The 14,868-nt window shown below is 40.6% G+C and overlaps 1 protein-coding gene across 2 annotated transcripts in view; it reads left to right on the top strand.

The window, feature by feature from the left end:
* Window positions 1-13,978: 13,978 nt before the first annotated feature.
* Window positions 13,979-14,868, top strand: part of LOC311608241 (putative ankyrin repeat domain-containing protein 26-like protein) — a 149,904-nt gene continuing 149,014 nt past the window's right edge. For both annotated transcript variants that reach the window (XM_084800603.1, XM_084800604.1), the window contains exon 1: window positions 13,979-14,251. In XM_084800603.1, the coding sequence (XP_084656729.1) occupies window positions 13,998-14,251 (254 nt within the window). In that variant the 5' untranslated portion in view covers window positions 13,979-13,997. The remainder of the gene's footprint in view (window positions 14,252-14,868) is intronic.

Below are 14,868 nucleotides of genomic sequence, written 5' to 3'. Positions count from 1 at the left end.
GAATGGTATCGGTTCTTTATTGTAACATAAAAGACTTTAGTGTCATTGGACCATCTAATGATGTTCACGTGCAAAATATGAAGCACTGTTAGAAATCTGAAAGAAAAGTCCATTCTCAAGTAACTGTGACTTGCAATTGCAGAGGAAACATACAAGCTAAGAGGCACAAGGTCTACATCTAATCTACGCAGATGTATCACATATATAATTAAATCAGACCAAGTTTTTTTCAGACAATGTAGATTCAGATTTGAGATTCTTAAGGAAGCCTGCATTCCAGATATGTTAAGACACAAATTAAGGATGAAAATCACTATAGTTTTTCTTTGATGCAATTAATGTTTATTTTGAGTATAAAGCATCATCTAACTCTTCTTTGTCACCAAGGACATGGCACCTGAGAGCAATCCTCATCCAGCATCTCACCTGCAAGTCCCTGGACAGACTCGTTCACTTTTTGATTTTGGCTCTTTTTCAGATGTTGCTCCACTGGGAAATATAAAAAACCTTTAACATTCACATGAAACCTGAATTCCTATTATGATTTCTTAATGTACCTTACTGGAAGATCTCAAAAAATTACATTTGTGTTTCAAGATTGTGATTGGTCACTGATTTTCTTAAAGTATTTTCTTAGGTTGAAGACATGGAGAGAGTTTATTCCAGTTAGAACCACAGCTCCCACTCCCCCCTGACACACACACACAGAGGGAGAAGGGAGGCTGTGGTTCTCCCACACAATTTGTTTTGGTGGCTGCAGTAATTGATATTGTTTCAGTTACACGCTCATGAAGTTGGTATTCTTCCTTCCTTCCTTCCTCATGCTCTTAGAGCAACTTAACCATGTCTCTGTCATCAGTTTGTTGGCATTGGCTTGAGACAGATACTCTATCCCATGTGTTTGCTTTGGTAGACCATGAAGTTGATTTCTGCCTCTAAGCATCCCTCTCCAGACCTCTCAGAAGCCACCAGATTTTTTTATTTCAGGCTTCTTTTGAAAAATATATTCAAGAAGATATGCTGAAATCACCACCTGGATGGTTTTGTGTCCAAGAAGTATTTCTGTGTAACACTGAGTCCTTATAACTCACAAGCTGTGACAAACTCATAGAAAGGCAATTGTTTACTCAGTTCCCTGACTCCCTGACTACAGCCAAGAGCTTTAGCCTCCAAGAGTTGTGGATAGTAAACGCTGAGACGACAGCTGTGTTTTCCTCTCTTCCATTTTGAATCACCACTTAGGAGGATCTGGTAGACTGGGCTTCGAATCTCCTATTCAGAAACTTCCTTGGCAGTGGTTCAAAATATGATATCAGGGCAGGAATATCCATTGTATTTCTGTATACTGCCTAATTTTAAATACCATTTAAAATATCACCCACAAAGAGAGAACGCACTAGGGGAGAATTTTAGGGCAGAAGTGTCATGTCTGTGCTTGGAGAATTTTAAAAAATGGCGGACATATCCAATAGTTGCACAACACAAAGTTTCAATTAACCACTAGAAAAGACTAGGGATATCAAAATCATGTTTTGTCATCTTTATCTTTCAAGGAATCTAAGAACATCAAATTAAACACCGAACCAGACACACTGTAGCTTTAGGGGAGAGAAATGACTTAGGAGTCTGACTGATGGGCAACAATATAAAATGCTAAAAGATGGAAAGAAAAGAATGCAAGCAGTCTAAATAACAGATCAGCATCCATCAGGCTAAGGGCCCTTCCCAGGGTCCAACCTCAGGGCCTCAGGGAATGTGATGACTGGGTTTCCTGAGCTGGTGACAACAGCAGAGCTGTCGAAGGTCTGAATCATCGTCCAGCTCCCATCCCTGGCCTTCAGAGGCCAGACAGGGTAGGTCTGCTCCAGAGCTGCGATTGACAGGGTATTCATGTAAATTGTGCAAAGTAGGCCAGGTTCCTGTTACTGGAGTCTGAGGTAGGCATTTGTGGCATGGCGTTTTGAGCGCATGCACTCGCATGCAACCATGCTTCCTAGTTGCTAGGCAACAAAAACGCATTCTGCTTTAACTGAATTACACAACTGCCATGGCAGGACGCTCACTCCTGTTACCGGAGTCTGAGGTAGGCATGTGTGGCATGGCGTTTTGTGCGCATGCACTGGAGTGCAGCCATGCTTCCTAGTTGCTAGGCGACGAAAATGCATTCGGCTTTAACTGAATTACACAACTGCCATGGCAGGACACTCGCTCCTGGGACTGTGGCGTGGTGGCGATATTTGTCTGTGTTTTTAAATTTTAGAATTGGGGTTTGGGAGGAAGTGGGTGGCAGGAAGGGAAGGGGAAGGGCGAGGAAGGCAGCAAGGGCCTGAGTGGCCCTGGGCCTCCATCATACAGGAGGACACCACCGAACTTGAGGCTCAGACACAGAGTGCTTCAGAGCAGGCACACTGGTACTCCCGCTTGTGGGCGTGTTGTCTGGGCTATGGATGCCCTGGATAACCGGATGGATGTCCTTACCACCTCAGCCAATACGTACCGGTGGCTCAGTTCCAAACGTCTGCCAGCATGGGTGATTGGCTCTTAGTACAGGACTTCATCCACTCCCGTGGCTATCATGTGGACGAATCTGACTGGAGGAACAGGTAACACGGCCTGGGAGAGGAGATGAGCAGCAGGGACAGAGACTGCTAGGGACCATCAGGGAGATGCACCACCTTCCAGTGCTTCTTGCTTAGACAAGGGGAGAGGGTAGGCTTTAGTTCTCTTTTCACTAAGCCTGCTGTGCTTTCTGCTGGCTTTAGGACCCTCAGAATCTGGGACTTGAACTCTTTGGTAGCATCCAGGTCTTAGACCTTATTTAGAGGAAGCAAAAACAATAAACTCTAGTTGCTGGCTGGATTCCTTATACAATGCCTATTTTACAGGAGTTTATTGGATGCATCAAATGGATCAAGCTAAGAGGACAACATGGATTTAACTTTACTTATTAAATAATATATTAAAGTATATAGTTACAGATTGTTTTAGATTTTTGTATGTCTTTTCTTGCAGGTAATTTCTATGGACCACATGTGTCAGGAGAGGGTGCTGAATCCTCTGGAGTTAAGAATGGTTGTGAATTGCCATGTGTGTGATCAGAATCAAACAAAGATCCTCGACGAGAAAAACTAGAGCTCTTGACCACCAAGCTATGACCCCATCTCTTAACATATATTTTTTTAAATACCAATTTATATAAATTGCAGGAAAATGCACCATGAGATATAATTTTGAATGTGTTACCAATGTTACAGCTAGAAAGAAAAGTTAAGAAAAGCCATCCTACATCACTCTGACCAATGTGTGCTGAGGCCTCTTATGAGGACATTTTTAACAGGGAAGATGACTCTGTTTACCACACACCCCTAAGTGTATAGGATGTTTGTCCCTGTGTTAAGGTACAGGTGTGAACACTAGGCGTTGAAGTCTTTATTGATTTTCACCTCATTAAAAAATCTTTGTGTGCTTGTGAGCGGGGGTGTATATGCTCCCATGCACAACTGTGTGAGTGTGTGCTCCACATATGTACAGGTAAGGGCCTGGAGGTTGGTGGGCAACTCCACATGGCAGGTCTGTTCTGCCTTGTTGTGGTTTCTGCAGATCAAAGTCCACAATTCACGTGTGCTTGTGGTTCCTTGCTGATCTTCCCTGTGGTCCCTGGACCTCAGTTTTTAGGACAGGTTCTTTCACTCACCAACATCTCCACAGTCTTTGACTTGCTGTGTGGGAGCTTACTGATTAACCCAGACCTGCAGCAAAGCAAGCTGTTAGATCATTCTGTCTCTACTCCCCATAACTAGCTTTCCAATGGCTGGGGTTCTGAACTCAGCAGCTCAGAATTAGAGAACAAGCACTTTACCAACTTAGTCATTGCCTCAGCTCCTCTCCTCTTCTAATTTCACACTAGATTATCAAGGGCACCAGTGTCACTCAGTGGACACTTTCAACACTTCCTGTGGTTCTTTACTCATTAGTCTCAGTCTGCGACTTTCCTTAGTCTTCAAATTGAATCTGCATACAAATACAGAAGAAATATTTATTGTTTAATAGCTCTTTTCCCTTATAAGTGTTTCTTTTAAAAACTTGATTTTCCAACTATATTTATCCATTCTGGTAATCTATTTATTCCCTATTTGTTACTTATATATTTAATATACATATACACATTCAATGTCTTCTAAGATTCTTCCACTTTTAAACCTTTAAATTCCTTGCATACTCAAGAAGTTAAGAAAATTAAAACTTGCCCTAATTTTTAACAGAACATTTTCTCCCCTTTAAACAAAAGAACAAAAACAAAACCAAAAAGGTGTTCTGAAGACAGAATATTATAAAAAGTAATTAATCATAGAGTTGTTTTTTAAGAAAATTATATCTCATGCTATAAAAATGATCATATAACTTAAAATATGCCACATTTCATTTCATGTATGTTCACCTTTGAAGGGTGATATTAAGTTTTAGAAATATTAAATGTTTGCATTCTGTAGCTTTTCATGTTGAATAAAATTGACAATGCTCATTGAACTAGGTTTTTTGGCTTAAAACTACTTGAAAATCAAAGCGAGGGAGCTGCAACGCCATGGGTTAAGTCCTTATACAGACATTTGACTGACTTTGTTATGAACCCAGGGATGCATAAATGACTGAAATGCAATCAAAGATGGTAGGTTTTACCACATATTTTACTCTGGACTACCATGAACACTGAATCTATTAGCTAATGGAAGGTGGTTTGCTGTTGGCAGCAAGACGGAAAGATTCTTCCTGGCCATTAATAAATTTATAAATAATCAAAGTATGGATGACAATGCTTAGAGTTCTGTTTTTGTTATTGCTATTTTAAACCTCCTTGCTTATTGAATTTCATTGGTTAAAATGTCCGTAGTTACATGATTTTCCATGAACCTGTGGATTGTGTCATATATCGTTTAATGTAACGTACGGTGGACTGAATGACAGCCTTATATTTTGTATAGTGACAAAGTGAAAACTATTACTATTTATAGTTATAGAATATCATGAGTTACAAGTGGCGTTCCTATGCCAGAGATGCTAAAATGTAAGAGTAATGTAGTCACCTTGGTACTGGTCAGCTACCCTAACTGCCAGGAGGATGAGTTAGGGGGACTACCGAGTTCAAGGCCAGCCTGAGCAATAGAATTTTAAAAAATACTGACCATATTTGAATAACAACTTGGATCTGTACATTAGGTAGAATTCTGTAATTCACCTTCATTGAGATGTTGTGTTAGATAGCAGCAGGAAGAGGAATCCTTATCTTTATCCACCAAATGCTGAGCTGTTAGGTACTGGAAACACTTGTGCATGCTTTGTGCAGGCTTGAACTGAGGCGTCAGGGTAGAGCCATTTAAGACAGCTACTGTTTAATCCCTGAGCAGTGGATGAAGAATTTGAGTTGTGGAGATAATAGAGAGCCAAGAAGTAGCTAGTAGGTGTTAGATCAGCGAAGAATTCAAATCTAAGCCTCTTTAAGTCACTGGGTGCGCTCCTGTTTTCTAGACAGGCTTCTCTGAGCAGTGATGAAGCTTATGATATATTGATTGCCTTGACCTGGGCAGCCATGCACTGCTTCCCTAGTACAGAAGACAAACGCTGGAGCGGAGACATAAATAAATAAGGACATTGCAGTTGTAACTCTCACTTCAGAAGGAAATGAATTACTTGCTATATAGTATTTACAGTTGACTATACTTTGCCTTCGTACTCCATGATATCCTAAAATGTCCTTTTGTTTTTTAGGACTCCCCTGCACTATGTGTGTGCTGCTAACCAGACATATACAGTAAAGGTGCTGATCGACAGCAACTGCAATATTAATGTCCAGGATGACAAAGGCTGCACACCCTTGATTAAGGTAGTGATTGGACAGGAGTTTCAGTATGAAATGGATTAGATCTTGTCCTTGTTTGCCTTCTGTTGACAAAACCAATTCAGGGAAGCAAATGTTTATTAGGCTTGCATTTCACCCATCACAGTCCATCACTGAGGGAAACCAGAGCAAAAGCTTCAGTCAAGAAGTCAGAGGGAGGAATTGAAGCAGATACCATAGGGGAAGGCTGCTGATTCATGGCGTGGTCACCTTGCTTCCTTGTACATCAGGACCACTGCACAGTCATGCCATCAATCCCAGGAATCTGGCCCTTCCCACATCCATCTCAATCAAGAACCTGTATCACAGACCTGCCCACAGGCCAGTCTGATAGAATCAATTCTTCAGTAATGCTCCCTCTCTTCAGATGGCTGGAGCCTATATCAAATTGGAAAAAAAGCACTAAGAAGCAACCAGTGAACCAGCCAAACATCCCATTCCCCAAAACAAGTAACTAGCATGGATCTAGGTATTGTGGCACACCCCTGACACTCACACGCTAGGAAAACTGAGAGAAGAGGACTTTGGATTTAGGCAAGCCTGGGGTACTTCACAAGGACCTATCTCAAAAAGAGAAGGCTAATGGACACCACCTAAGCCACGTGTCTCAAATACAGGAAACTGTCCAATGCAATTGCAGCAATGGTTATCTTGTCTTCTTTGAATTGAAGATCTATGATTTTGTATCAATCCCACAGGCCGCAGAGATGGACAACCCAAAATGTGTTTCCCTATTGCTGCAGCATGGTGCCAATCCACACATGGCCGATTTCTTTGGAAATATGGCCCTCCACTATGCTGTGTATAGTGGAAACCAAGCAATTGCGAGAGAACTTCTGGAGCACCACGTCGATATAAATGGAAAAACAAAGGTAAAGATCTATTCACCTTCATTCCCAACATGTTCTAGCACTGACACTGAGATCCCTTTCACACACGCCAAAGCGCAAAGATTCTCACTAATTCTGTTAACTGTAAAACTTTTTAAACTCTTTTAAAAAGCACAAAACATTCTTTGCCTAATAGGCTATTCATATTTGTGGTAGTTAGTCAAAAAGAACACAATGCAGCACATTTTTTCCTCTGAATTGGGCTTTGTTTTAAAACTCAATAATAATAATAATAATAATAATTAATAATAATAATAATAATAATAATAATGACTAACTTTGTCCTATACACATCACATACATACAAGCAGAAAAATAAATAAATTCTTAATAAACATTTTAAGAAATCAATGTGAATCTGTTGCTGTTGAGAGGATACAGGATTGGTTTATCTCTCAGAGACAAGATAGGACGAAAATGAGAAAATATATGATCAAAGTCATGTAGGAAAATTTGAAAATGTAATCATTAAAAAATCTCAAGGTTTATAAATACTTTTGAATCCATATATCCATAAAGAGGTGTTAAGTGTTGGAGATAACCATTCTTACTCTAGGAAAGAAATATTTTTTGAAATACAGATTGAGAAACCTTGCTTCAGAGACTTCCCTTGAGCTCGCTCATTCACCAGGGCCATGTAAACCTTTACTATAGGTTCCGGTTTGAGGGCAATGGATGGATAACTTCATGGAGGTAGATGCTTTGAAGCAATGAGTATTCTAGGGAGAATATTGGAGAGCAGTGGTAGTAGGAGGTGTGGAAAGTGCAGCAGTGGTGAAGGAAAATCTATCCTTTGTGACTCTCTAAAGTACATATTTATGTACACAGAATCTGTGATGAATTTTCACTTGAGAAACACACCATGATTTATAACATGTTTTTTTTCTTTTACAGAATGGCTTCACACCATTTTCTCTTGCTGTATATAGAAAGAAACATCTCATGCCAGCGTTCTTAAAAGAGAGAGGTGCAAACAAACCTGAAGACATTGAGTCAAATAGGTACAGTCTCTTCTTTTTCACAGTCTCAGTGCTGTTCTATAGGGTGACAGTGGCTTAAGTCAGAAACACTAAACTGATAGGAGGAAGATTGTCTTAAACTAGGATGCATATGGTGAGGAACACCCAGAAAATGTCACGTGGAAGAAGGATTGTTCTGACCACAAGAAAATAGTATGCACCAGTGCTCAGCGCCTCTTTAATACTGACTTTGTTATTTTAATCAGCGTTGTTGGTGACTTTATGTTACTACATCAACTTCCCATTAGTTCGTTAGTTAATTTTTTTGAAAATGAAATTTATAATCAATTTTAGTATTTCTATTCTGTTTTTTATAATTTTCTCTTAAAATGCCACATTCTTTATTAACAGGTTTTCAAAATCGTGCTGTATTTTTGAACACTCATTGCTTTAAGGGTTTTTTCTTTTTTTTTTCAACTTTACTTTATTTTTTTCCAAGATATATATTATTTTATCTATTTGTTCTTGTTACATCTAAATGGTTATCCCATCCCTTGTATCCTCCCATTCTACCCTCCCTCCCATTTTCCCGTTATTCACCTCCCCTATGACAGTTCCTGAGGGGGATTTCCTCCCCCTGTATATGCTCATAGGGTATCAAGTCTCTTCTTGGTAACCTGCTGTCCTTCCTCTGAGTGCCACCAGGCGTCCCCCTCCAGGGAAAATGGTCAAATATGAGGCACCAGAGTACATGAGAAAGTCATATCCATCTCTCCAGTCTACTGTGGAGAGTGTTCTGACCATTGGCTAGATCTGGGTAGGGGTTTAAATGTTACAGCCTGTATTGTCCTTGGCTGGTGCCTTAATTTCAGCGGGACCCCTGGGCCCAAATCTGACTATCATAATGTTCTACTTGTAGGTTTCTAGGATCCTCTGGATCCTTCTACTTTGCCATTCTCCCATGCTTGTCTCATCTAGAGTCCCAATAGTATGTCCTCCCCACTGTCCCAGTTTCCTGGTAAGTGAAGACTTTCGTGGGACATGCTCCTTGGGCTAATATGCAGATATAAGTGAGTATGTACCATTTGAGTCTTTCTGCTTCTGGGTTAACTCACTCATTATGATCATTTCTAGCTCAATCCGTTTATCCACAAATTTTGTGAATTCCTTGTTTTTAATAGCTGAATAGTATTCCATAGTGTATATGTACCTCAGTTTCTTTATCCATTCTTCTTTTGATGGACACTTAGGCTGTTTCCATGTTGTGGCTATTATGAATAAGGCTGCTATGAACATGGTTGGGCAAATTTTCTTGTTGTGTGCTGGAGCATCTTCTGGGTATATTCCAAGGAGTGGAATAGCTGGGTCTTGAGGAAGCCCTATTCCCATTTTTCTGAGATAGCACCAGATAGATTTCCAAAGTGGCTGTACTAGTTTGCATTCCCACCAGCAATGAAGGAGTGTTCCTCTCTCCCCACATCCTCGCCAGCATGTGGTTTCACTTGAATTTTTGATCTTAGCCATTCTGATGGATGTAAGATGGAATCTCAGAGTTGTTTTGATTTGCATTTCCCTGATGATTAAGGAGGTTGAGCATTTCTTTAAGTGTTTCTCAGCCATTTGGTATTCCTCTGTTGAGAATTCTCTGTTTAGTTCCAAGCCCCATTTCTCAATTGGGTTATTTGGTTTGGTGGTGTTTAATTTCTTGAGTTCTTTATATATTTTGGATATTAAACCTTTGTCAGATGTAGGGTTGGTGAAGATCTTTTCCCAGTCTGTAGGCTGTCGCTTTGTTCTCTTGACAGTGTCTCGTGTCTTACAGATCTTCTTAGCTTCATGAGGTCTCATTTATTAATTGTTTACATTAATGCCTGTGCCGTTGATGTTCTGTTCAGGAAGTTGTCTCCAGTTCCAATATGTTCCAGGCTCTTCCCCACTTTTTCTTCTAAGTGACTTAGTGTCTCTGGTTTTATGTTGAGGTCTTTAATCCACTTGGATTTGAGTTTTGTGCAAGGTGACAAATATGGGTCCAGTTGCATTATTTTACACATAGACATCCAGTTAGACCAGCACCATTTGTTGAAGATGCTATCCTTTTTCCATCGAATGGATTTGGCTTCTTTGTCGAAAATCAAGTGACCATATGTGTGTGGATTCATATCTGGGTCTTTGATTCGATTCCACTGATCTACCAGCCTGTTGCTGTGCCAGTACCATGCTGTTTTAATTACTATTCTTTTATAGTACAGTTTGAGATCAGGTATGGAGATTCCTCTGGAGCACCTTTTATTGTACAAGATTGTTTTAGCTATTCTGGGTTTTTTGTTTTTCCATATGAAGTTCAGAATTGAACTTTCAATGTCTTTAAAATATTGTGTAGGTATTTTGATAGGGATTGCATTGAATCCGTAGATTGCTTTTGGTAGGATGGGCATTTTTACTATGTTAATTCTCCCGATCCATGAGCACGGAAGATCATTCCATCTTCTCATGTCGCCTTCAATCTCTTTCTTCAGAGTTTTGAAATTTTTTTCAAACAAGTCCTTCACTTGCTTCGTTAGAGTAACTCCTAAATATTTAGATTGCTTGTGGCTAATGTGAAGGGTGTGGCTTTCCTAATTTCTTCCTCTGCAAGCTTGCATTTGTGTATAGGAAGGCTACAGACTTTTTTGAGTTAATTTTGTATACAGCCAATTTGCTGAAGGTGTTTATCTGCTGTAGAAGTTCTCTGGTGGAATTTTGAGGGTCACTTATGTACACTATCATATCATCTGCAAATACAGATAATTTGACTTCCTCCTTTCCCATTTGGATACCCTTGATCTCTTTTTGTTGTCTTGTTGCTCTGGCTAGAACTTCGAGTACTATATTGAAGAGATATGGAGAGAGTGGACAGCCTTACCCTGTTCCCGATTTTAGAGGAATTTCCTTGAGTATCTCACCATTTACTTTGATTTTGGCTATTGGCTTCCTATATATAGCCTTTATTATGTTGATGAAAGTGCCTTGTATCCCCGATCTCTCTAAAACTTTAAACATGAATGGGTGTTGGATTTTAGCAAATGCTTTCTCTGCATCTAAAGAGATGATCATGTGGTTTTTTATTTTCAGTTTGTTCATATGGTGGATTACATTGATGGATTTCCATATATTAAACCATCCCTGCATTCCTGGAATGAAACCTACTTGGTCATGATGAATGATATCTTTGATGTGTTCTTGTATTCGTTTTGCAAGTATTTTATTTAGTATTTTTGCATCGATGTTCATTAGAGAAACTGGTCTGAAATTCTCTTTCTTTGTTGAGTCTTCATGAGGTTTAGGTATCAATGAGACTATGGCCTCATAGAATGAATTTGGTAATGTTCCATCCCTTTCTATCTTTTGGAGTAGCTTGAAGAGTATCGGTATTAGCTCGCCCTTGAAGGTCTGGTAGAATTCTGCACTGAAGCCATCTGGCCCTGGGCTTTTTTTGGTTGGAAGATTATCAATGATTACTTCAATTTCTGTAGGGGAAATGAACAATTTCTTGTTCAATCCATTTGTCCACAAACTCATGGGAACGGACTGGTATTCTGAACAAGGTGTCAATAACAGGCATCAAGTTAAGTGGCAGTAAAAAGATCAGTCACTGGGGTTAGAGATATAGTTTCCTATTACCAGTCATTCAGGCCAATTATAGAGAATTCCTTCTGCCACATGGTCTCCAGGTGTCTTCAGTGTCTATACTGAGAGATGTAAAAGGAGCAGAAATTCAACACAGTGATTCTTAATATACTTTATAGACTCAGAATTTTCAGTGGCTGTGAGAGGACACCAGGGCCAACTTGTCAGGTAAAGCATTTGAATTGCAGATTGCATACAGTTTCCATGGCTCGTGCCTGGGACCTCAGCAGCAAGTAGGCAGGCAGGGTACTGAAGCAGCAGCTGAGAGACTGTATCTGATCCAGGAGTAAGAGGCAGAGTTGGATTTGGGAGGACTATCAGTGACACACTGTTCGAAATCTGAAAGGAAAGTCCATTCTCTAGCAACTGTGACTTGCAATTGCAGAGGAAATATACAAGCTAAGAGGCACAAGGTCTACCTCTAATCTACGCAGATGTATCACATATATAATTAAATCAGACCAAGTTTTTTTCAGACAATGTAGATTCAGATTTGAGATTCTTAAGGAAGCCTGCATTCCAGATATGTTAAGACACAAATTAAGGATGAAAATCACTATAGTTTGCCTTTGATGCAATTAATGTTTGTTTTGAGTATAAAGCATCATCTAACTCTTCTTTGTCACCAAGGACAGAGCACCTGAGAGCAATCCTCATCCAGCATCTCACCTGCAAGTCCCTGGACAGACTCGTTCCCTTTTTGATTTTGGCTCTTTTTCAGATGTTGCTCCACTGGGAAATATAAAAAACCTTTAACATTCACATGAAATCTGAATTCCTCTTATGATTTCTTAATGTACCTTACTGGAAGATCTCAAAATATTACATTTGTGTGTCAAGATTGTGATTGGTCACTGATTTTCTTAAAGTGTTTTCTTACGTTGAAGACATGGAGAGAGTTTATTCCAGTTAGAACCACAGCTCCCACTCCCCCCTGACACACACACGCAGAGGGAGAAGGGAGGCTGTGGTTCTCCCACACAATTTGTTTTGGTGGCTGCAGTAACTGATGGTGTTTCAGTTACACGCTCATGAAGTTGGTATTCTTCCTTCCTTCCTTCCTCATGCTCTTAGAGCAACTTAACCATGTCTCTGTCATCAGTTTGTTGGCATTGGCTTGAGACAGATACTCTAACCCATGTGTTTGCTTTGGTAGACCATGAAGTTGATTCTGCCTCTAAGCATTCCTCTCCAGACCTCTCAGAAGCCACCAAAGTTTTTTATTTTAAGCTTCTTTTGAAAAATATATTCAAAAAGATATGCGGAAATCAGCACCTGGATGGTTTTGTGTCCAAGAAGTATTTCTGTGTAACACTGAGTCCTTATAACTCACAAGCTGTGACAAACTCATAGAAAGGCAATTGTTTACTCAGTTCCCTAACTCCCTGACTACAGCCAAGAGCTTTAGCCTCCAAGAGTTGTTGATAGTAAACGCTGAGACAACAGCTGTGTTTTCCTCTCTTCCATTTTGAATCACCACCGAGGAGGACTTGGAAGACTGGGCTTAAAATCTCCTATTCAGAAACTTCCTCGGCAGTGGTTCAAGATATGATATCAGGGCAGGAATATCCATTGTATTTCTGTATACTGCCTAATTTTAAATACCATTTAAAATATCACCCACAAAGAGAGAACGCACTAGGGGAGAATTTTAGGGCAGAAGTGTCATGTCTGTGCTTGCAGAATTTTAAAAAATGGCGGACATATCCAAGCGTTAGAGAACACAAAGTTTCAATTAACCACTAGAAAAGACTAGGGATATCATAATCATGTTTTGTCATCTTTATCTATATAGGAATCTAAGAACATCAAATTAAACAAGGAACCAGACACACTGTAGGTTTAGGGGAGAGAAATGACTTAGGAGTCTGACTGATGGGCAACAATATAAAATGCTAAAAGATGGAAAGAAAAGAATGCAAGCAGTCTAAATAACAGATCAGCATCCATCAGGCTAAGGGCCCTTCCCAGGGTCCAACCTCAGGGCCTCAGGGAATGTGATGACTGGGTTTCCTGAGCTGGTGACAACAGCAGAGCTGTCGAAGGTCTGAATCATCGTCCACCTCGCATCCCTGGCCTTAGAGGCCAGACAGGGTAGGTCTGCTCCAGAGCTGCTATTGACTGGGTTTTCATGTAAATTGTGCAAAGTAGGCCAGGTTCCTGTTACTGGAGTCTGAGGTAGGCATGTGTGGCATGGCGTTTTGGGCACATGCACTCGCATGCAACCATGCTTCCTAGTTGCTAGGCGATGAAAACGCATTCTACTTTAACTGAATTACACAACTGCCATGGCAGGACGCTCACTCCTGTTACCGGAGTCTGAGGTAGGCATGTGTGGCATGGAGTTTTGTGCGCATGCACTGGAGTGCAGCCATGCTTCCTAGTTGCTAGGCGACGAAAATGCATTCGGCTTTAACTGAATTATACAACTGCCATGGCAGGACACTCGCTCCTGGGACTGTGGCATGGTGGCGATATTTGTCTGTGTTTTTAAATTTTAGAATTGGGGTTTGGGAGGAAGTTGGTGGCAGAAAGGGAAGGGGGGGCCGAGGAAGGCAGCAAGGGCCTGAGTGGCCCTGGACCTCCATCATGCAGGAGGACACCACCGAACATGAGGCTCAGACACAGAGTGCCTCAGAGCAGGTACACTGGTACTCCCGCTTGTGGGCGTGTTGTCTGGGTTATGGATGCCTTGAATACCCAGATGGATGTCCTTACCACCTCAGCCAATATGTACCTGTGGCTCAGTTCCAAACGGCTGCCAGCATGGGTGATTGGCTCTTAGTACAGGACTTCATCCACTCCCGTGGCTATCATGTGGACGAATCTGACTGGAGGAACAGGTAACACGGCCTGGGAGAGGAGATGAGCAGCAGGGACAGAGACTGCTAGGGACCATCAGGGAGATGCACCACCTTTCAGTGCTTCTTGCTTAGACAGGGGGAGAGGGTAGGCTTTAGTTCTCTTTTCACTAAGCCTGCTGTGCTTTCTGCTGGCTTTAGGATCCTAAGAATCTGGGACCTGAACTCTTTGGTAGCATCCAGTACTTAGACCTTATTTAGAGGAAGCAAAAACAATAAACTCTAGTTGGTTGCTGGATTCCTTATACAATGCCTATTTTACAGGAGTTTATTGGATGCATCAAATGGATCAAGCTAAGAGGACAACATGGATTTAACTTTACTTATTAAATAATATATTAAAGTATATAGTTACAGATTGTTTTAGATTTTTGTATGTCTTTTCTTGCAGGTAATTTCTATGGACCACATGTGTCAGGAGAGGGTGCTGAATCCTCTGGAGTTAAGAATGGTTGTGAATTGCCATGTGTGTGATCAGAATCAAACAAAGATCCTCGACGAGAAAAACTAGAGCTCTTGACCACCAAGCTATGACCCCATCTCTTAACACATATTTTTTAAATACCAATTTATATAAATTGCAGGAAAATGCACCATGA

This window comes from Acomys minous, assembly GCF_964271855.1.
Source record: "Acomys minous genome assembly, chromosome: 11".
NCBI lineage: Eukaryota > Metazoa > Chordata > Mammalia > Rodentia > Muridae > Acomys > Acomys minous.
The sequence above is the reverse complement of the archived record's forward strand: the minus strand, read 5'-3'. Positions and strand labels throughout refer to the sequence as shown.